The sequence below is a fragment of the Cryptotermes secundus genome, unplaced genomic scaffold, assembly GCF_002891405.2.
Source record: "Cryptotermes secundus unplaced genomic scaffold, Csec_1.0 scaffold1293, whole genome shotgun sequence".
Classification (NCBI taxonomy): domain Eukaryota; kingdom Metazoa; phylum Arthropoda; class Insecta; order Blattodea; family Kalotermitidae; genus Cryptotermes; species Cryptotermes secundus.
The window spans coordinates 96,855-121,241 of NW_019724607.1; the positions used below are offsets into that span (position 1 = coordinate 96,855).

A 24,387-nucleotide genomic window follows, 5' to 3' on the forward strand; every position below is an offset into this window, starting at 1 on the left:
AAAGGCTAAGTAGACCCTAGGGTGCGGCTGGAAGGATTACTTACTTACTTACTCGTGGAGCTGAGCCCTTCTGGAGGAGCCGCCAATTCTGTAGCTGCTCAAGAATTTCCCAGCATTTTATGGAACCCGAAGGTTCATTACCGTATTCACAACAGCCCTCCACTAGTTCCTATCCTGAGCCAGATCAATCCAATCCATACCATCCCATTCTCTCTCTCTAAGATCCGTTTTAATATTGGCTCAGAAAGATTAGGTAAATAAAAAAAATACCTCACCGGGAATCGAACCCGCGACCTTCCGGCTTGTAGCACAGTGCCACAACCAACTACGCTACCGCATTCTCCTTCCTCTGCTCTCCCAAACTGTCACCGGCCTCAGCTACAGCCTCTCTCGACTAACTAAATGCACAGTAAGTCAGAGTTACTTTGCGGCCAATCAGTTCGTCTCGGGGCCAAGCCCCTTGAGTTCACGACCAGAGATTTTTTTCAACTGAACCCTTGCGGTCATAGTCTCTGACGAAAGGACAAGTTTGTTTCTTGTGAAAATGCTTGGCCTTTTGTCAAGTGTGCGCATCATACATATAGCATGTGATTGAAAATTCTTCCTTTTACACTATATACAAGTCCTCTGTCAGTCCAGGTCTTGCAAAACAGATCATGCCTATCTTACTTATGCTATAATGGCAGCTTAGTCACTTGAACGGTCGTAAGCTTCACCGCCGCCAAGTTTAAGCCACTTACATTTTCTGTGTCTGGCTTCGCCTTGTCATATACTGCAAATAAACTGTCTCTAGACCTGTTCTACTTATAATATTTCGGCACCGACCGCATAGAAAACACCGTTTCTCTGTTGCGGGACAGTTTTGCTTAGCGATGACATTACATTGTTGCGTGCGCAGTCATCGGCACGGACTGCGCAGAAAACATCATTCCTCTGTTGTTTATGGGCCGCTGCTAGTAACGGCGAGCTGTTGACTCCACAGTTCTCGCTTTGAGCGAAAATGCCACAATATACCGCGTGTAATTCTAGACCAGCCTAGTCACTAGCGTCAAGTACAGCTTCTGTGACTTTCATTCAGTTATCAAAATTGATATAAATTACGGCAATCTAAGTCCTTATGGTCGAAACTGCATTGTGGTCATTAATTTCGGACTGAATTCATAACGCGTAATTAGAAGCTGGTTGAGAGACACAAATAATTAATGCCTTCCTGCGTAAGTAAGCCATTTTCAGAACACAACCAGTAACAAAGCACAGTCTAGGCGGGACAATAACAAAATGCAAGAAGTTGAGGATACAGTTCGTAGATGAACGGTTACTCTTTAGGAAGCACGATACTTAACAAGTCTAAAACAACTTGTCATTGAGATACGCTGTTATTCGGAAAGGTATGGGTACATAACAAGGTACTGCTCTCCATAAATGAGCAAGAACTTTTTGACCACAATTTCCTAACGAAGTCCAAAGGATCTGGTCTACCATTATGGGAAATTGTGACTCTAGCCTCTAGATCTGCCACTGACATTTTATTTCTCGGAATGAAAAGCAAAAGCTGGTAAAACTTGGTTCTGTGCATTTAACGAACGGCTTCATACATTTTAAGTACGAAGCAATAGCAAGAGGCATGAATTTATTATTTTTTTTAATTCGCTTAGTGGGGGGGTGGAGTCCAACTGGGCCCACTCGGCACGCCGGCCACTGATTGGCCTATTGTAACCTGCTCCGGGTGATTATGATGGAGAATTTGGTGGAATGAAGATTGGCAGGGGAGACCGAAGTACTCGGAGAAAACCCGCCCCACCGCCATTTTGTCCACCACAAATCCCACTTGACTAGACCCGGGATCGAACCCGGGCCGCTGCGGTGGGAAGCCAGCGACTAACAGCTTGAGCTATGGCGTGGCCCAAGAGGCATGAATATGAATTATGTGACTTTGTTTCTTGAACCGCAGAATAAAATAATGAATGAAAATAAGGTGTTCAGCGAGCATGCACGTGTTCATAACGCTGAACAGTCCACACTTCAGTGGAACAACGGCCCAAGACGAACTGTGAGCATGTAAGGAAAGAAAAGTGTACTGAGTGTTACTGCCAAGCAGAGGCGAGACTAATGACAGAATCACGAACAAATGCAATAAACCTAAAATGGCAAATAGAACTCCAGTTCAGATATCAATATAAAAAAGAACGGAAGCTACACTGAGGTCCACAGAAAACACAGGACAGAAAAAAATCTTATTCAGAGTGCATGTGGGTGTTACAACAGGTTTCATTCTGCAAATCAAGGCTTGCAATGAGGATCTACTCTGCGCAGAGTTAACAGCTTGTCACGAAACATGCGTGCGAGCATGGGAACTGTGAGAAAACCACGTAAACACATACCTAAACAACTGGTAGTGTTACAAAACCTTCTCCTGAAATGACCAAAATTACATTTTGTAATCCTGTATTGAGCCGGTCACGGTAGCCGAGCGGTCTAAGGCATGTACTGTCTTCGTTCGCTTGGAAACCGGGATCGTGGGTTCGAATGCCGCAAGGGGCATGGATGTTTAGTTTGTGTGTGTGCGTTTTTCTGTGTTTGTGTACAGGTAGAGGCCTTGCGACGAGCTGATCACCCGCCCAAGGAGTCCTACCGAATATGTAAGATCTAGAAAAACCGAAGTGAACGGAGAAGTTCATGGAGGTAGGCCTAAGCCCACTGGGGCTGTAGTGCCAAGGGAAAAAAAAATCTTGTATTGAAGTAACCTGCTGCATCGCTATATCTAAAACTGTTTATATACTACACCGTCCGTCAACAATGCAACAGATTATTCCTTCTTCCTTTCACTTTCACCTTCGACTAGTAAGACACCTGAAAATGGAGATTTAGGGCCGAAACATGTGTTGAAAGTGAAAGTGAAAGAAAGAAGGAACAATTTGTTGCATTGTTCACGGACTGTGTAGTCCATACACAGTTTTATATTTAGTACTTAGTTTCAAGTATGAACGAAATATCACTTTGCTGTTTTCATTTACTCCTTGTTATGTAATTCCTGCATGTGAGATCTACCGTTAAATTTATGCTGTTCGGTCCCCCCCCCGTGATCATAATAACATAGCTTTCACAGTCTGGTTGGTTGTTTTCACCGGGTTTGAACTTAGACCACCTCACGCATAATTAAGAGGTAGTCTGGAAATTTTTTCCCGAGTTCTGACAAATTCCCATCAGTTCGCTTATCAATACTTTGCTGTTTATACAATTCCCCATATTAAACTGTCCAAGCGGTCTGCAAATTTGAAAACTGAATGCGGACCTTGTACGCGCAGATCAGGTTGTCACGTTAGTCACATAAAGGCACACAGCTGAAAGAGGGGGCGATGTGTTAACTTGGGAAGATGAGGAAACCCTGTAAACGCGTCCGTATAGCCATGAGAGCTGGTCATGTTAACTAGATCCAACTCGTCTTACGAGCCTAACTCAATGTTTCCAGGCCAAAATTTTGTATGCATTTCTCATCTCCCCCAGAACGCTATATTCCTTGCCTGTCTCAGCTTCCTCAATTTGTTCACCCTACTAAAACTCCGTGGTTTTTGTCCGCAAGCGAACTATACCGCCCGAGCTGCCGCCGCTTGTCGGCGAAGTTAGTGACAACTTTTGCGGATAGGGGGTATCGCGTAGTCAGCGCAACGATTCCCCAATGCCGTTAATCTCGGTTTTCTAGACCGGAGCCGCTGTTTCCTTGAAATAGCTCCTCGGTTATCCTCAGTGGACTCCGTTCCCGACCAAATACTAATAAATGTTTTCATTTGAAGCGGATGTTACTATCGCAAGTAAAACCCCGCTACTTAATACACTGGAAGGCGAAGCCAGAAGCAACGGTGTGAATCAGAGTCACGCTGTCTTGCTATTCACAATCTACCTCATTACTGCAAAACACATAATCGCATCAACCCAAGTGCGCACCAGGACGGTTCCTACCACCTCACTATTAACTACACCAAAATGTGGAAGGTGTACTGCTCATTTCCACGTATGTCTTCAGAGAATGAGTTACGATGGAAAAACTTTCATGTAGAAAAAACGTCAGTAGCACCCAAATCCAGCAGCCCGACTGGTGTCAAAAGCCATGGTATCCGTTTTAGATGTTCGTGATGATTGTATATTAATGTAGTCACGTATATCCGGGGTAACGTGACTAATAATTGTGGATTCTGGGTTTCGTGACTCTATTTATTTGACGTCACTGTCACAATCACACTCGGTTATAACAGTTCGCACACTCAACTCCTTCTGGGTACCGAATCCCTCCCTGCGTAGCTGCTTCCTTCTCGAAAGCGCGTTGATTCACTGACGAGTCACTTATCCTTCTTCTTCCGCGTTGTCGTATTCTGTTTTATATCCGCTTGGCGTACCAAATAGGGGACACCGAGTCGAACAGTTCATTTCCCGTTGTCACGAATATGAGACCTCCCTTGCTGTCAGAACAAACGTTTACCTAGACGTTGTCATGGAAACGACACCTCCACTGTACACGAAACGTCTATGTATGTTGCTTAGGAGACGTTTGTTTAGAAATCCTTGCGTATGCAATTGATTCACATGACATATTACAATTACTGACTTTTTGGGCATTACCCATTGTTCTGTTTTTCTTTAAAAAAAGAGAACGGCGGATAATGGCGGAAAGTCAATAATTGTACGATATCTGGTGTTTAGGAAATGCCTCTACCTATATTTAAGTTGTCGCCGTTTTCTTTCGGGCCGTTTTAAGTAATTTATTTTATTTAATTAAATAGCGTAAATTTATCTGTATAGGGTGTTTCATTCAAACCTCCCACATTTTATCAGATCTTAGAACAGAAAAAAATGAATGGTAGGAAAATGAAACTATAGGAAATACAAGAACTCAAAAAATTTTGTTTGACACACTAATACGCCTCTACATGTGCAACATTGGTGGCACGAACACTATCCAATCTATATTCAATTTCTTGCCACGTTCTTTTCAACATGTCCATTGGTACAGTAGCAATCGTTTCGCGGATGCGGGCTCGTAAATCTGGAGCACGAACACACGGTCCTTCACCTAACCCCAGAGGAAGAAATCGAGCGGAGTGAGGTCTGGTGAACGTGGTGGCCACCGAATTGGTCCGCCACGACCAGTCCAGAGATCTTGGAAGGTGGCATTGAGAGACCTCCGAACATCCAGACCCAATTTTGTTGGAAGATTATGTTAGGCTGCAGATCGGCTACCTGGGAATACAGGAACTGTTCTAACATGTCAAGGTATACGCGGCCAGATACTGTAGCTTCACTGAAGAAAAACGGAAATAAAATTCTTTGAGATTTTCTTTCATCTAGTGTTAATTATAATCAATAATTTATCACAATTTGTTAGCAATGATTAATTAAAATGTGGGAGGTTTGAACGGAACACACTGCATTTTAATTTTTGCGACATACAATGTATATATTTATATATAATGCATATTCGGATATTAATTAAGCCATATTGTGTCTTTTATAGCGTCGTATTTCTTTGTCTTGCGTTGGCAATGCGACGTTTCATTGGAAATTTCCAGATGTCAGGACACCAGTGTGTCGCCCCCTTGACAGCTCTGTATAACCATCATTTTCCGAACTCAAAATTCGAAGGCGACATGCCCCAAGGTGTCGCCCCTGTCGAAAAGGAGTTTGTAAGTCCCAGTCAACCAAATGTGTATTATGACAATTATGACGCAACTGCCCAGTTAGAATGTAACCTATCTGCGAGAGAATTGCGTATTTTCTGTAAAAAGGGAGAGTTCATGTTTGTAGCATTGTTTTCTCCGGAAACCTAGCTCTCAGAGATGAAGATCGCTTAGCGCCACCTGTTGGAGCACGGCAAACGTGTGCTGCTCGCCGTCACTGATTTCTACATTAAAGTTTCAAACTGAACTTAACGATTATATATATATATATATTGTTGCGTATCGGGCGTATATCGCGACAAATAACTTCACGCCGCACTTGATGTAGCGAATTTTATTTCACATTCGCACTTACAATCACCCAAATTACAGATTTACGATTACTGCTATCTGCAGTATCACAAATAGTACACTCCAAATGCCAGAATACAACTGACTGGTTGCTGGCTAACTCGGAACTAACTGTAGCTCGAGGACTCTCTCGTAGGTAGCTCCAGGACTGACTCGTAGGTAGCTCCAGGACTCACTGTGAATAGCCTTCGCTGCGCCTCATGTAGCCTTGATCGGACAATTGCCGTCTGGTGCCGTGTTGCTAGCCACGCTGTCCGGAGTTGTTGACTGCTGCCTAGCAACCGCGATATCCCTCGGTGACGTCACCGCCGTTGATTCGCTTTGCATAGCTTCAAGGTCGCGGGGACTCGGCTAACGTCGGCTCCGCTCATGACGTCACCGCGCGTTGCGCGTTGCATAGCTACCAGGATGCGGGGTGATTACTCGCCTATTACGCGAGCGCTACGTTACCGCTACGTGCAGCTGGGGAGGTAGGGGTCAACATGTCACAATATATATATAAATCACTGGAGTAACATACGTAATTCAAATTGTATGTGAGTGAAAGTTCTGTAAGCAGAATTCATTTAACTGCAAGATTTGGAACTATGAAGCTGCCAAAATACACGGATAAACAGTAAATTTTGTTGCGTGTCTTCACATATTTCATTGTTAACTGTTTCGTGGTATATTCTAGTGGTGAATGAGTCAATCTCCGTACCAATGATGTTGGTAAAGTTAAAGTTATTATATTGTGACGTGTATACCCATTGTTTGGCAACGACTCGGTAGACACATTCCCGCGGGAGCATTGCTAGGCAACGGCGCTGTAAACGTGCTTCGTCAACATTAGAGACTGCGTGTTTTGCTTGGTCCGTGCCAAGGAGTTATCTTGAAGACAACTGGCGCTAGAGGGAAGTTGAGGTTTCCGTTATGGAGGGCTAATCAGCGAGCAACAGAAGCTAATGAATTCGTTACCAGGAAACGTGCAGTGGAAACACTGCTGAGGAATAGCCAATGTGGTGAGCCGTTACCAAGTAAAGATTAGTGGATGTAGACCGAGAAGACTTTGTGTGGAGTGATTTGTGGTGTGGAAATGAGCAATACTGGCATAGTTATTTGCACTTACGACAAAGTGGTGAACAAATGTAGTCACCAATCCAACCCCCGTTTACAGTAGCAATACATATAATTTATCACCGTACATGTTGAATTTCAAATCTCGGACTTAATTTAATGTTTCCTTCAGATCAGATAAACTTATTTTTGTGATGATTAGATACAGCACTCTGCAATTAAATCACTGTAATAAGTATTTCGTTTGGTAACCTTTGTAAGCATGATAATTTACTGCTAATTTCGTGAGTGACGTTGATTGGGTTTGTGACAGTACATTTTATCTACTTAATACAGATACCAATTTAAGACCAACGTCAAAGCGTAAAGATTTTATTCATGATTGGTTTTTCATTCCAGTCTTGTTTGGAAATGGAGTAGTCCGGGGGGGGGACTGTCCTTCAACTTGACGCTTGCTTCGGCTTCCTTATCAGACTCAGATGATAGCGCTGTTCTAAGAAACTGCATATTGGATGTCTCAACATGTGTGTGTTTGTGTAAAACTTATCAGCTCGCCGCCTTACTGGACAACACTTATGTTTACTGTTATTTGTTGGTATGAAACATTACGGCAAATCGACGCGTGTAAGTTGAGGCAACTGGTTTTAACCAGATGCCTACTCACGTGTGGTACTGTCGATGTAGAACGACTATTGTTATTTCCAACAGTTGTTCACTGAACATGGCAGAAAGATGTCGGATGGGTAACGCGAATCTTCCGCTGCTTCAATAGCAATACAACATTCATTCAGGCGCCGTATTTTTGCACATGATACTGGAGGAACTGAAAACTTGGCGGCTGGCTAAACCTAGCGTACCAAGAACGCCAACTATGCATTTCGCTTAACCAAGCCATGGAGAGAAATGCCACTACCGTGTTCGGGAACCAGGCATCGCCGTGTAACGACACTACACCCAAGTCCAGCAGACCGAGTCATGGCATCGTCATCATCTGATGCCACTACGTAATTCCAAAAGTCAGAATCACAGCGGCATATCCTAACGGTTACATCCGATATGGCCAAAATGCCACTAATACATCTAATTTTACGTCACGAAATATTAAACCGTGACTTTCCTTGGCGTGCTTTGCATTTGCCTTCAATAAGCATTGTGCAGCTAGTCCCCATACTATACAGTACACACGGACATACGAGTACAACCAACCTGATGCTCTGTCCTACGAATGGGGTGTCTGGGCACACTGTAAACTGCACAGCCATTTTCTTCTCGCAGTGGGAACTCCTGCGCTACGTACCTGTGAACAGGCAATGAAAATAACTGTTGATAGTACAGTTGCCCTTGCGCTTAATTAATCACAATGCCACGAACACGTATAATGAAAAGAAGGTACAACTCCACCCTTTCTTAACCTTGACAAGATTTAGAGGTGAGTGGCCACCTTCACGCCTCGACCGCTTTAACCCAGAGGAAGGAACGCCGGTATCCACTAGATAATAATACTGATTCAACACTAATAACACTAATTCATATTAAATCTAGCAACCAATGAGTGCGAAAAGTGATCTATAAATTATTAAAATTTATGTTCCGTTTTGTACAACTTGTGCGACCTGTTTATGAAAGTATTCTTTTCAGTGATATTACTGAAAACCTATCAAACCAAACCAGAGAACATTAAGAGACGAAACCTTGGCTGCTGGGAAGACATGGGGGGAAATAAATAACAACTCAGCTAGAACCGTGTGAAATGGCGACACTTTGTTAATGCCCTAGGCTCCAGTGGGAACTAAAACACGACGATGATGATGATGAAACCAAACACCTTTATTTTATTTGCAGAAGCGCCTCACTCTCTATGTTATCCCTGTCGAATATGCACACGTTATACAGAGAGGACTTTTAATTTGTTGACCGGTTCCACGGCTCTGCGCTTCACGGTGACCGGTGCACAGTCGGATGCGAGTTGCATATGAATTTTCCTGACGAATCAGCATTCTTGAATTCACAGATCACAAGAGGTGTTGAATACTGTCCTCTCTACACGTAGATATCTTTCGCATTTAACTGTTTCGTTAAAAACACAGGTACAGCAATCCTTATACTTAAGCAGCTTTCGTTGGCTGGAGCGAGAATTCGTGGGTTAGACGTGGATTCTGTGAACTCCAGTAGCGATTATTTTGCGTATTTATGTAGCCCTTCAAGTGAAACCACGTTTCAGCAGAAAAGAATGTCAATTGCGGAGGGAGCTCACCTTCGACGACAGACTGTAGAGATCAGCTGCACAAATGAACCCTGCTATCTGGATCGCGCGGCTGTAAGACGTGCGTGGGTTACTGTTGCTTTATAGGGCCTAGGCCTCAACAATTGCTTTGCCGTTCTTGCACTAGACTCTTGACACTCCAGTCTCTTAAGCTAGATGTTTCAGTGATTTTCTAGGTGTATGTTCAAGACTGGCCCCTGTGTCATTTAACTTCTCCTCAGTAAGCATTCGGCACTTATGTTTTGTTTCTTGTCTATTAAGAGCTCCGTTGTTCTAAGTTTATTCACCAAATTGTGGAGTGTTTATCTGCTTGGAACCCATTCATCACGAAATGTACGTCTAAATTTTCGCCTACACTTTCTGCTGACTACTGCTGACAAATCCTAAACAAACTCCCTCATATGAACCCCACTGCTTGCCGTGAAACATAATGCCGTCAAGCGGACCACATGTTAATAATTTCTCTTCTTTCCAAACGTTACCAGCCACCAGACATGCTGATTCATCGGAAAAATTCGTATGCGGCTCGCAGCCCGCGGTGCACCTGTTGCCGTGAAATGCAGGACCGTGTGGCGGCCAACAAAGTTTAAAAGCTCTCTGTATTTCATAAATGCAGTTGTCTATTACTGGGCTATCCTTCTTACACTTTGTTTCCGATGTTACCCGTATCCTATTCATTCTTGAAAATGATTTCCCGCTATGACACCCGACTGGTGTAGATGCTAACATTAACTAAAATATATCATAACACCTTCAAATGATGTAAATTACCCTTGTGTCCAAACAGAGCAAGTAGTGGACGCGAAGGGACTGTTCCACGCATGGTCACTTCACGTCTATCTACCTATGGCTCCACAGCCCTTTCTTGGGCCTTGGCCGCTCTTTCAGTTTTTTGATCTTAATTTTACGCAGTCGGTAGGACTCCTTGGAAGGGGGATCCAGCAGTACAACGCATGCAGTAACAGGAGCAAAACACAACACAGAACACGATACACAAATATATGTAGGAAGAATGCTCACATAAAAGAGGATTGGCGTAATTCGCGTGTTTGAGTGCGACGTAGGAAGAATCCTGAAAAGTTTTATTCATCGTTTAGAATTCATCGTCCTATATGACGAATACAGATTTTAGTCATTTTAGAATGAAGACATTATGGCATGAAGTACAATAGTTTAACGTGCATAAAGACACCTGAAGATGGCACATTAGTGCTGAAACATGTAGTGTTGAAGTGAAGAATAAGGTGAAAAAGTGTATACACTGTAAGACGGTCAGCATAAACAATGGACATTTACGCAGTCGGTAGGACTCCTTCGAAGGGGGATCAGCCAGTTGCAAGGCCTCTACCTGCACACAGGACAGCACAAACGGAATAAACGCACACAGGCATCCATGCCTCAAGTGGGATTCGAACCCACGATCTCAGTGCTCGAGTGGGCGAAGACAGTTCATGCTTTAGACCGCGCGGTGACTGTGTTCGGCTGGTGACTTTATATTGGCATCACTTTATTCCCAAGGAAAGAGTCCCTGGTGGGCATAGCATAAGTCTCAAGAGTACCTTTCAATCTCTTCGTCGAGCGGTAGGTCTCGTCTTGTGGGTGGCCCTCCAGTAGGAACGTATTCGTTCTGGGCTGGCAGATAGAGTTGAGGACTGTCTGAAGTAGTCATGTATCCAGATGCTTGCCCGAGTCACATCTCCCTGCAAACTGAAACACCTGTTCACAATGTCACTTGTGTACTTGTCTACAGCTTGTTCATGATGCACGTCTGTACATTTGTTTACATTCTGCCTTTCGGTAGAGTGGTATAAATGATTATGAAACTTCACAACATCACAGCAATTCGTAAAGCAGCGCAGTCCAGAATCATGACAGTCTAAGTAGCAGATGCGCATGTTCAGAGGCTGGTTTCTGTAGTCAAAATGGTGACCTGCTTCAGGGTTTAATATTGAAGAGCAGGATTCTATTCTCCGTTTCTTGTGTGCAAAATGACTCAATGCAAAGGATATACATAAAGAAATGTTTCCTGTTTACGGTATGAAGTGATTGTCGCGTAAAGTGGTTCATATCTGGGCCGAAAAATTCTCTGTAGGACGTTCAAAAGTCGCGGATGATCAAACGGAGGTGCGGAAGTGACTGAGACAACAGTCAACAGACCTCTATGCTGTGGGATTCGGCGCACTGGTAAAGCGATGGGACAAGTGTATCAACGTTGGTGGAGGATATATCTAGAAATAAATATTTCTGTCAGGTTCACATATCACATGTTTCATTTGTAACCTATTTCTTGACTCTCCCTCGCATTATACCGGAGAATTTCACTAAAGTTGTCGAGTAATACCGATTTTCGCCCTTGACCCACAATAAAGATATATAAGGCCTCAAATAAGCCTAATATACTGAATTTTGTGTACTATATTGTGGAGAACATTATGATAAGCTTGAAATATGATGCCATGTGATCCCGTAGAAATTAACTGACTTCCAAGAAAGCACTGCCCTCTTCTTCGACAAAATAAAACCTTGTAGACGGTTCAATTAAATATGTTATTCTGAAAGAATTTCAGTCCAGGTATAAGTTTTATAGGCAGAGCAATGACAAAGCCACGGGATCACGTGTATCAAGTGGCGTCATCAAAATATCTGTATAGGAATCAGGGGAGAAACTGCTTTGGGAAAACTGCGTGCAAATTTTCTTGCAAGATCTGCGGATGACATACTCATTCTAACAGTGAAAAGACAACGTGACAACTAATGATGGAGGAGTATGTTAACATGCACCTCGCAAAGAAATTCACAGTAGAAAAGGAAGATGAAAATGAAATCAACTACTCAGACTCTGCAGTACACAGGAAGACAGAGAGATTGAAAGTGCAATAGACAGGAAACCTGAACAGCTGCCATGAAGTGAGCCTATGCGTTCTGCGCCATTCCACTATTATCCAAAGTTCCTGTTACAGGTATCACTGATTCAGGCAAGTAATTCTTTCTACGAAAACTCTTCATAAGGCGAAAATTCGTAAATCGAAAATTATATTCCCATTGTGTAAGATTTGAGGCTTTCACGGCGGTGACTATGAAGAAAGCAGTCTTCTGGGATTTGGCACCGTGGTGTTAACCGACGTTTCGGAGGAACGTATCGCCTCCATCTTTAGGGTAGAAGGAAAAATATAAGAAATCCGCAAGCGAAGAGACCGTGAGACCAGTCTGCTTTTACCGGTTCTCACGGTCTCTTCGCTTGCGGATTTCTTATATTTTTCCTTCTACCCTGAAGATGCAGGCAATACGTTCCTCCGAAACGTCGGTTAAGACCACATATACACGGTGCCAAATCCCAGAAGACTACTTTCTTTATATTCCCATTACTTAGCATGCAAAAGTTGCAGACTCGTTCATGCGTCCCTGAAAAAAATTCCTTAGTATTTTTAACGTAGGCCTATGTTTTAAGAGTAAATAAGCACTGAAATTAGGACAGTATAATTTATACTGTATATGATATTCATTGTTGCAAATGAAACCGTGTTAATTTTTAGCTTTTATTTTCTGACAGCTGGTGCAATGCAGCGGTGCAGTTTCCTTATCATGTGGACCTAACCTCTCATCGCGATGCCAACGGATACAAACGGGTATCTCAGGTCTGCGGCTACAGTGAAGCCAAGGAGCACTCTACGTTGAGCAACAATTACGATAAATGCAGTAGATAAATGTTACAGAGAAAAACATGTCTCTTAATATTTATGGTACGAATATGTTCCCACGTGTTGTTTATGCATTTCTTAGTCAAAAATAAAACTTACGTAATCTATGTAAGATTTGAGGCTTTCACGGCGGTGACTATGAAGAAAGCAGTCTTCTGGGATTTGGCANAGACTGCTTTCTTCTTACGTAATCTGTTCACTGTACCGAAAGTTCGTAAAACGGGGGATACTGCACATTCAGACTGTCGCGGGACCTCTCGTGTCGAAATGCGACGTTGAGAGTTACATATTGATACGAGTGTTCATGTACGTTAACCTCGTGAAATATAGAGGGTACGTTTCGTCGTGAATTTCAGTACATTTGCTTCAAACAGAAACCATCAACACAGTATAAATAAATAGATAAAGGCGAAGTTCTCACTGAAAACGCACGCATGTACAAAGAACTGAATCAAGACCATCAAGACGTCGAGTTGTCACTGAATAGAAAGTCCATACAAATGTTAGGTGGGTCCTTTGTCACCACGGCATGGCGCGTCCTCAGGTTGCGGTTGGAGGAGACGGCCTCCAGATATGGAGGGTGGCTGCAAATTTATTGAATAAGCCATTGTGGACAGCCGACAAGGGGTAGTCCTGCAGCTTGAGGGTTACGTGTGCAGCTGACAACTCAGTGTTACAAAATGTCACAAAGGTCCTCGGACTTGGAACAATGAGGAGTTTCATAACTTGCACTCTTCGCCAAGTACAATTAGAGTGATCAAGTCAAGGAGGACGAGATGGGCAAGGTACATAGCACGAAGGGGTATGAGAGGAATGCATATAGGATATCGGTTGGAAAACCATGAGGAAAGAGACCACTAGGAAGACCAAGACTTAGGTGCGTGGATTTTAAAGAAATAAGATGGGGTGGTATGGACCGGATTGATCTGGATCAAGACAGGGACAAGCAAAGGGCTCTTGTGAACATGGTAATGAACCTTCGTGTCCATCAAATGTTGGAAATTTCTTGGGTAGCTGCACAATTGGCGGCTTCTTAAGCAAGGCGCACCTCCATGAATTCAGTCAGTCAGTCAGTCAATCAGTCAGTTATTTAGGCCGAAGTTTCCCCTTGATAATGGCTTGCTCTATTTCAGAAAAGTAACTTAACTTTTCGAAATTTTATGGAGATGCAATGCGTGTGTAACAACAGAAACTACTGAAAGTTTTTTTTTTTTTTACTTTGTTGACTGGTTCACGGCTCTGCGCTTCATGGCGACCGGTACATGTCATTCTTGGCCAGATCTTTCCGCGGTTAACAGAAGAAGACAGACTCTATGGCTGGTTTCCGCAAGACTCAGCTACTGCCCACACTGGACGTACGTCTATGCAGGCTTTCGGGGACAGAATTATCAGCAGTTATATTTGGCCACCGCGTTCACCTGATCTCGATCCTCATGGTTCTTTCCTCTGGGCTTATTTGAAGGTCAAAATTTACTCAGAAACACCTGAACGGAAGAACTAAAGGAAAATATTCGTAGGGAAATTGCAAATATTCTTGCAGAACACCTTCCAAGGACAAATGAGAAGCTCCTCCGCGGGTGCAAGGAGTGCCTACGCGTAGAGGGACGGAATTTTCGACACCTCCTGTGATCTGTGATTTGTAACTACTTCATTCCGAACGTTTTCGGCCGTCAGGCATCCTGATTCATCTGCAAAAGAGCCTCGTAACCGGAGGTGCGCCGGTCGCCATGAAGGGCAGAGTCGTGAACCAGTCAACAAAGGTAACAACCTCCCTGTACCTGCATATATGCCTACCACCCAAGTACTCCTAGTTCTATATATACTTCGACGGTAATTTACATCTTATTTTAATATACGGAATCTTTCCCGGCGAACAAAGTCACCTTACTCTCTTACCGTCAGCTTGTCAGCCGAAAACTTAGGCCTCATCTACCGACAAAACCGAGTCAAGATTGGCCGCTAATATGCAGCAGCCTGTGAATACGGACAAGCGTTTCTTAAGGTAAACAAACTATAAAGGAGAACTGACCTCCACTGCAGACGCTCAGAATGTCTTTTCTGTCTGCTCTTATGTAAATTTCAAGCATTTTGAACAGATTGACACCAGACTGATTTCACCGGAATTGTTTCACAAATGCTGTGCCTACGTTCATACAATGTATGGAGGTTATTTCAACATATTTCAATTTCTATGTTTCGCCAGAGTTAAGAATCACAGGCATTTAAGTGTGGAAGCTTGGCAGGCCACAATTTGCGATTTATCAGTTTGTTTTCAAACATCTCATTTAAAGCATTAATTGAACGATTAGCAGTGCGTACAGGTATTGTAGCACCACTGTGTATATTTCTTCTTCCGTGGCGCTCTAAAAACAGGGTTGAAGAATGTCACTGACAGGTCGCTCTGTTCACAGAATGTGGGTCCTGCTATTCGTGTAGCAGTAATGGCATACAAACTAATCTTCCCATCGTGAGGGGGTACTCCATCTAGGATTAGCATTGCTCCAATATCTATTGCTCTGGCCAGTGACACACCCACTCAAATGAACCAAACTTCGTTAAAAAATGCAAGTTTCGGGTCAAGGGGACTGTCAGGTACTGCCCACAAAAACGGGTTACAAAAAAATGGTTATCTTGTAATCGCCATTCACCGTTGCTTGGACGTGTCTAATTTTATGTGGCCGCAGACACCTCTCTCAGTCGGTCCCCACGCTGTTGTGGTGGCAACCTGTGCTTTCTGAGCTAATCGCATCGGGGATTTGCTTAGCGAATGCTGTAATCTGGCTGCAATTTATACAAGCTTTTTTTTTTCTCTGTTAGCACAGCCTTGCATGTTTCTTGTCTAACGAAAGACCCAGTTGAACGCACTTTCATCGCCAGTTCGATATTCGCTCATGAACTGGGACTTGAACACCTTGATACTTAAGTAGAAACCTTCTTTTGAGCGATTTATATTTTACATCACGTGAGAATCGTACAGGAAAGCCCGCTGTTCAAGTGTGCATTTCACCAGTACTGTGAATAAGACCACGAACCAGATATCTGAAGGTCCTTGCGTGAACAGGAAAGCACAAGAGACTGATAGCTTTTACAGTGAGTCATTAGAGTTGCAGTGATATCATAAACGGTAAACAGTAACCGAGACACACAGCATTCCGGCAGAATAGATACAAGCAGGCGGTGGTACCTTACGTTCTGAGATTTGTAAACCCACTAATACTATTTGGAGCAAAGGTTTGCCTGATCAGTGGAAGGAGTCAAATAATTTACAAGAAAAGCAATAAACCTGGCTGCAGTAATTATCCAGGCACATCACTGCTACCAACTTAACTCAAAATTTTATCCAATATTTTTCGCTCAAGATTAAGTCAATACATAGATGAAATTATTGGGATCATTAGTGTGGGTTTCGACGTAACAGATCAACTACTGATCAGATCTTTTGCTCTCGTCAGATATTGGAGAAAAAATGGGAGTACAATGAGACAGCACATCAGATATTCATAGACTTCAAGAAAGCCTATGATTCAGTTAGAAAGGAAGTATTTTACAATATTCTAATAGAGTTTGGGATACCCATGAAACTAGTTAGGTTGATTAAAATATGTTTAATATAATAATTAATAACCTATAACAAAGTCCGTATAGGTAAACATTTGTCTGATAAATTTCCTATCCAGAATGGTCTAAAACAAGGAGATGCTTTATCGCCACTACTTTTCAACTTTACTTTAGAATATACCGTTAGGAAGGTCCAGGGAAATCAGGTGAGACTGATATTAAACGGGGCACATCAGCTGTTGGTCTACGCCGATGATGTGAATCTACTGGGTGATAATATACCATAAAGAAAAACACACAAACTTTAATTGACGCAATTAAGGAGGTTGGTCTAGAAGTAAACACTGAGAAAACTAACTATATGTTGCTGTCTCGTCACCAAAATGCAGGACAAAATCATAATATGAAGAGAGAGAACAGATCCTTTGAAAATGTGGCGAAGTTCAAATATTTTGGAACGACGATTACAAATTAAAATTTCACTGAGGAAGAAATTAAGAGGTGATTGAATTCGGGTAATGCTTGCTACCATTTGGTTCAGAACCTTTTTTCTTCTAGTCTGCTGCCTAAAAACGTAAAGATTAGAACATATAAAGCTATAATTTTTCTTATGGTTCTGTATGGGTGTGAAACTTGGACTCTGACATTAAGGTAGCAACACAGACTAAAGAACAGATGCTGAGGACAATATTTGGACCTAAGAGGGTTGGGAAAGAACAGCATAATGTTGAGCTCAATAAGTTGTACATTTTGCCAAGTATAATCAGACTTATGAAATGAAGGGGGATGCGGAGGCAGGGCGTGTAGCACGCATTAGGGAGAAGAAGAATGCATATAGGATTTTGGTTGGAAAGTCAGAAGAGGCCACAAGGAAGACCTAGATATAGGTGGGAGAATAATATTAAAATGGATCCTAGATTGGCTGAGGAGGTCTGGACTGGATTGATCTGGCTCAGGATAAAGACCAATGGAGGGCTACTGTGACTTGGTAATGAATCTTTTGAGTTCCATAAAATGTTGTGAAGTTCTTGAGTAGCTGAGCGACTGGCAGCCTCTTAAGGACTGGGCTCCTATCGGGTTAGTGCTTTACTAACAGAGATGTTGTGCCCTCTTCCTCTGCCTATGTGCAAAGGGCGCTCACCTACCGGTTGCATACTCTGTTCACAGTCGGGGTAACCTAGTTCGGCCGTCCGTAAAAGGCACTGCAGACAGTAATAAAAAAACTAACGTAAATTTATCACTGTAACAGACTGTAGAGGCCCATAGGATTGTGAGATGTCGAGGCTCACAAATATAGGTGAGGTTATAGGCCTTATGCGCCGGTCGCCTTTACCCCAAGGAAGATTTCCTGGTACGCATTTCTGTTAGAGGCTGCGTCGACCCCAGGGCCATACTGCGGCTGGAACGTTTAGGTCAATTGGAAAATCCAATGGCATCGGGATTCGAACCCTCGACTCTCCGGCTTGTAGTATAATGCCTCAACCAACTGCGCTACCGCGTGCCCCCTCACTGTACATGTATACAGTTCATCGGAAAAAAGGTACCGTACCAGAAAATATCTGGATCATGAAGAAAACAGTCTTCTGGGATGTGACGCCGTGTAGATATTCCGTTGACTGACGTTTCGCCTCTATCTTCAGGGTAGACGAAAAAAACGAAGAAACTCCGTGAGCGAGGAACCGGCGCGAGCAGGTACTCACAGACTAATGTCGAGTCGAACTGTATAAGAGCAGGAAGAGAAGGGGGAGAGAGGCTACATGGGAAATCATTAGAGAGGAGAGGGGAAGGGTCTGGGGAGGTGGGCCAGCAGGTAGCAGGCCCAAGGAGGTATAGAAATCGTGTCGGGGCGAGAAAGACAATGTTAGGAGGATATTCACCCCGAAGTTTAGGGGCTGCGATGCGAATCGGGCATGTATCGGCGTGGCCTTGTGGATCTGGCGTCATGTCCCGGAGGTTTCATCAGGGAGCAGATGAGAGGCTTGCATGACTTGCTGAGACAAACCCCCCCCCCTCTCTGTTCATAATGTCGGGGTGGAGTTCAATCTCAATGGCCTCCCTAATGATGGGATCCATATAGCGGGTCTTGGTGGCGAGGACGGAGGTATTCTGAAGCTGAATGCGGTGTCCAAATTCGATGCTGTGTCCAGCCGCGGCTGACTTGTCCGGATGCTCGAGACGGATGTGCCGCCGATGCTCCTTCAACCTCATGTCCACGGAGCGGCTCGTCTGGCCAATATATACCTTCCCGCACTCGCATGGGATACTGTATACACTCGGTGCCCTTAGTCCCAGGCTCTCTTTGACCGGCTGAAGGAAACTGGATAATTTCTTTGGAGGCAGGCCCACTGATTTGATGTTGTGCCGGGACAGCACTCTGCTGATACGGTTGAATATAGTCCCGACATAGGGCAGGAAGGCGACTGAGTCGTGTTTTTAGTCGGGCCGACTGATATTCGAACGACGATTGAGAACTCTGTGGATCTGCCGGTTGTTGTATCCGTTCGGCCTGAAAACGTCCCCCAGGAGTACCAACTCCGCATGTAGGCTCTCATGATCGCATAGAGCTCTAGTCCTGTGAACCAATGTGAGAAAAACACAGCTTTCTGGATTATATTTGCGCCCATCTCGGCTGGAGCCGCGCATGCGCATATGCACAAATTTATCTCCGCCATTCATGACCGTGAGGGTCAAGAAGTCAGAAGAGATGATGAGCATACAACAATTGTGGAATGGTCATTAGCAGGGGAAAACCGAAGAGACCGGGAGAAACACTGCTTCAGTACCACTTAATCTGCTACGTATCTCACATAAAGTCTGTCGGGACTGAACCTGAGGCCCTGCCGTGAAGAAACACCATGTAACGGCTTGAGCCGTCGTAAGGCCAAACAGTGCATCGACGCGAATCGAAATTAAATCTGTCTGAGGAGTGCAATTTGCGAAGTCATCCGCATATGTCCTCCCTTCAAGCGCTCACTTCATGTTCAGGGGGCTCTGCCACTGCTGCAGACTGCGGACGCTACGCCTGCCACGGTTTGCTGCTTTCATTAGCTTTACCCTTGACACACTGAAGATTAGCTGAACATACACACACACCTACCTGAAGCGTGGTGGCTTTGTACAAACATCTCACAACATTTTGAGCGGTTCGGCGATAATTCATTGTGTAATGCCACGTCACTTTAGAGCAGGGGTGGCCAAACTACGTTCAATGAGAAAATAAATCCGTTCCGTGGTTGTGTTCAGATGTTACTGAAGTACAATAACGCTGAGCCGGGTATACTCAGCCGACATGGCGAGCAGACCACGGGCTGGATTCCCGGCAAGGCCTAAAGATTTTACACTTTTCCATAACACAGAGACCGGTTTTGGAGCCCAGTCAAAGGGCTCTGGAGGCCCTTAACCCAGAGGTAAAGAGGCTAAGCCGTGAAGACAACCTGCCATCTCCATTAACATCGAGGGTTAAGAATGGTGCAGATAAATTCTATTCCCTCGCATATCTTCATAGCGTGGTTCTGAATTAATTCAGTACCTCGCCATGAAGGTGTGTGGGGGAGGGGAGCTGCACCTCCAGCATTCTTGAGCTCGGCACTGCATCAAGATGAACGGTCGGATTCACGAAGCCGCCGATTTACCCTCTGGGAAACAGCCACCGCTGCGTGGGGCCCAGAGACGCTCTGGACGCTGTGAAGAAGACAACAATCTTCTTTCCCCTACCTAATCATGTCTATTACTTTTTCCTTATCTGTCCGTCCGTCTAAGCGGTCTAGAAAACCTACTAAATTAACGGTCGTGAGGATTCGTTGCGCTGACCACGCCACATTCTCTATCCACTAAAGTTGGCACTAACTTCGCCGACAAGCAGCGGTCGCTCGGTCGGTATAGTCCGCTTGCGGAATAAAACAACGGAGTTTGTTTTTTCGTTCTGTATGTCCGTCTAAGTGCCTGCTTGTAACCGTCCGATAACCGTTTACAGGTTTTTGCAAGAAACTTCGAACTTAATTTTTTTTTACTAAACGTTGTTGATATACCCCAGTTTGGGTTAAAAGCGGACAGTAACAACGGGCAGCTTACAATGAGCTACACACACAACTAGGCGCGTCTCCAGCCTAACTCGCTAAACACTCAGAGGAGCTATAAACAGACTCTAAAGGATTCTGGCGGTGGCGTATAACACTCAGAATTACGGGCGTTTCGGATTTGTCCATCGTCAGGTATTCTAAAGAACTAGAGAACACAATGTTTCGGAAACTGGATCTGTTTCGGTCTGCAGATGAGGGAGAGACACCTACTGTTGAGTTCCATACAAAAACCTAACCTTAATCACGACGAACAAAGTCAAGAAACCCTGTCATTCGGAGACAGAAATGATTGTAACAAAAGTTGTAGGGATAAATAAAACGTACGACGTCTTTCGGTTTTCACAATTAAACAGGAGTACAAAGCGCCACAGTTGTTACACTGCGCTTACATTCCTAACTTGTGATCTTCTCTTGCATAATTACTTACTCATGGAGCTGAGCTCTTCTTGAGAAGCCAAATCTGCAGCTACTGAAGAATTTCACAGCATTTTATGGAACCCGAATGTTCATTACCGTGTTCACAAGCGTCTTCCACTGGTCCCTATCCTGAGCCAGATCAATTCAATCCATACCATCCCATCCCAGCTCTCTAAGATCCATTTTAATTTTGTCCACCCACCTGCGCCTTGGTCTTCCCAGTGGTCTCTTTTCTTCTGACTTTCCCACCAATATCCTATATGCATTCCTTGCTCCCCCATTAGTGCTACATGCCTTGCCCACCTCATCCTCCTTGACTTGATCATTCTAATTATACTTGGAGAAGAGTACAAGTTATGAAGCTCCTCTTTATGCAGTTTTCTCCAACCTCCTGTCACTTCAGCTCTCTTCGGTCCAAATATTCTCAACTCCCTGTTCTCAAACACCCGCAGTCTATGTTCCTCCCTTAATATCAGAGATCAGGTTCGCACCCATACAGAACCACAGGCAAAATCATAATTTTGTATGTTCTAATCTTTATGTTCTTGGACAACAGACGAGAAGACAGAAGGTTCTGGACTGAATGGTATGTTCGGTGGGACCCTTGTCACCACGGCATGGCGTGTCCTCAGGTTGCTGATGGAGCAGTCGCCCTTCAGGTATGGAGGGAAGCTGCAAATATATTGAATAAGAAGTCGCGGACAGCCGACAAGAGGTGGTCCTCCAGCTTGGGGGTTGTGCGTGGGGCTAACAACTCCTCATCGTAAAATATAAGCTTGTTACGAAAATTCTTAAGAAGCCTCGGACCTGGACGGATTTATATATTTAAGAGCATCGTATAGGATACAAAAAAACGAGATGACATGTCATCAAAATCCGGGCCCTGCTGGTAACTGTGCAAACCGCGTTTCAAATTTTTGCAATATAGTGCACTGTATACTAATCAAGGCCGAAGTAAAAATTAATGTATGTTAAAATAAAATATATTTCTCCTGTCATTCGCTCTACAGTGCCACACCCGTGCCTGCAAGAAATTAACATCGCGACAAACTGGGACGGAAAATTCAACGGCGCATCTTGAAATATCCCGCCTGGGGTGCAAGTTTCAGGATTGGTCCGTGTTCCCCCTTAACCAGCCAACAATAACAGAAAGATCTAAGAAATAACAGAACTCCAAAATAGAATCGTAAAAATAGAATCTCCCCATTCAAACAAAACAAATATAATCCAATGTACGAGATGTCAACAGTACAGCCATACAGGAACATACTGCAATAAGCCATACGGCGGCCCACATAACACGACAGACTGCAAGAAGACAAGGGAAACACCAGTCAGACCGAGCCAGACGCGCACTATACGGAAGAAACCACCCCGCAAATTACAGACGATGCGAACACTTTTGTAAGCCAACCAAAGGTACCAGCAGAAGTTTTTCCCAAAGACCCTCCACTCCAGAAATCTACACAAATGAATTCTACACGATAAATATACAACCTCTAGAAATAACCCAACCCACAAGCTACGCAGAAATCACAAAGCGAAATTTATCACAAACACAAGAAACAACCAACATACTAGCAAAATTCCTAGATGAATTAAAAAATGTAATTCAACAATTATTACAACAAAATACTATGATACTAAACATGCTAACAACACTCGTCAACAAGGCGAAATAAATGGCGAAATTCCTATGAATAGCCCAATGGAACGCCAATGGACTTCCAAATCATCAAGAAGATATAAAAATATATTTCTAAACATAAACTCAATCGACATCCTACTAATCAGCGAAACCCACTTCATCAGCAGAAGCTACTTCAATATCCCCAAATACAAGATTTACCACACAAACCACGCCGCACTGCAATCCTAATCAAAGAAAAAATCGAAAATTATGAACTACCAAAATATGAAAAACACTGACGTAACAGAAGTCATCATAGAAAACAGCACCAAGTACTACAATAAACTAGAAAATCACTCCAACCCACTTCTTCAACCTCATGAAAATCGAAGACTCAAAAGAAGCCGGCCATCAGATCTAACGAACTGAGGAAAGTATCACTGGATGTGTATCCCGCACACGCAATGAAGAGTGTACAATAAATAGTTATTAAACTGTACACCAGTCAGCACATGGACTTACAGATTGTACAGTCTGATTGTCAATAAGCGAGAATAAAAAAAATCTAGGTTTTTGTTCTAGGATGTCACTACACTAAATTTGACCTATCGGTTCAAGAGTAAATATTTGTTTGGGGTCAGCTTGTTCAGCCAATACAGCGGCCATACGTGTAGAATCATAGCAGCGTATTTGATGTCCTTACCTGCACACAATATGATAGGACTGCTGTCTTCACTCGCTAGGGCGAGCATGAGCGCACTGCTTCACTTCCTCCCAACCAACAGAACTGTGTGCTGTACGCAGACAACAAGCAGATATGTCTTTTCCTGTTCATCACGTGTCCGGAGCACATCCTCCGCCCAGCAGTGAGATAACTCACAGTGAGACGTCATTGGAGACCGTAACTTGGGCGCGGTTCTTCTTCCGATGCTTTGTTTGCGATTGCGATATCTCGATGACCTTGATGGTTTTAACAAAACATCAAATTAGCTGTTGGAAAGTGAGTACAGTTACAAAAGGCTCACCGCAGCTGGTACACAAAATTATCTCAAGTTTTGACGTGCGGCGGTCCTTCTCTGCTGGGTTATGGAACCGTGCAGTCTTGTAAGTGAACACCGATATTTTAGATGATAGGTCTCCGTTTACTTCCCCCCGTCCCGTGCATCTTGGAACGTACGTTCGCTCGTCCGTCCCTTCGCATGGAACATCCCCTAGAAAGGCTGAATGGATTTTCATTAAATCCGATACTGTAGAGTTTAACTGAATTTTGTTAATTAAGTTCTTACTAGACAGACAGCGTTTCCGCTCACATTTGGAGCACAATCGGTCACAGTGTGGGAATATGAACCCAGGGCCATTCGGATTAAAGGAGGAATGCTATCCACTTGACTTTGAAGTTAGGTTGCCTAATCTACATGACTATGATAAGCCTCCTTTTTGACATCGCTAGTAGGCGCAAAAGGTATTGCAATGTACAGACGAATAGGGGTAATAATAATAATAATAATAAGAAGAAGAAGAAGAAGAAGAAGAAGAAGAACAATAATAATAATAATAACAACAGAGCTGATCACCTCAACTAGTCAACAGCGTAGAGACATACATACCAATGTGGCACACATAAACAAGATAATAAGTAACAAATATCTCTGATGTTCCGTCTTAC

General features: G+C 43.6%; 1 protein-coding gene across 8 annotated transcripts in view; it reads right to left on the bottom strand.

Annotated features, from left to right (window-relative positions):
- LOC111862551 overlaps positions 1-23,546 on the bottom strand; it is a 41,874-nt gene extending 18,328 nt beyond the window's left edge. For 2 of the 8 annotated variants that reach the window (XM_023848043.2, XM_023848039.2), the window contains exons 1-3: positions 23,425-23,514; positions 10,899-11,046; positions 8,283-8,373 (exon numbers count right to left, since the gene is read on the bottom strand). In XM_023848043.2, coding sequence (XP_023703811.1) covers positions 8,283-8,373; positions 10,899-11,008 — 201 coding nt within the window. In that variant the 5' untranslated portion in view covers positions 11,009-11,046; positions 23,425-23,514. Of the gene's footprint in view, positions 1-8,282; positions 8,374-10,898; positions 11,056-18,144; positions 18,164-23,424 lie in introns of those variants that run through there. The other 6 variants (XM_023848040.2, XM_023848041.2, XM_023848042.2 and 3 more) reach the window with 6 other exon arrangements.
- Between the last annotated feature and the right edge of the window lie 841 nt (positions 23,547-24,387).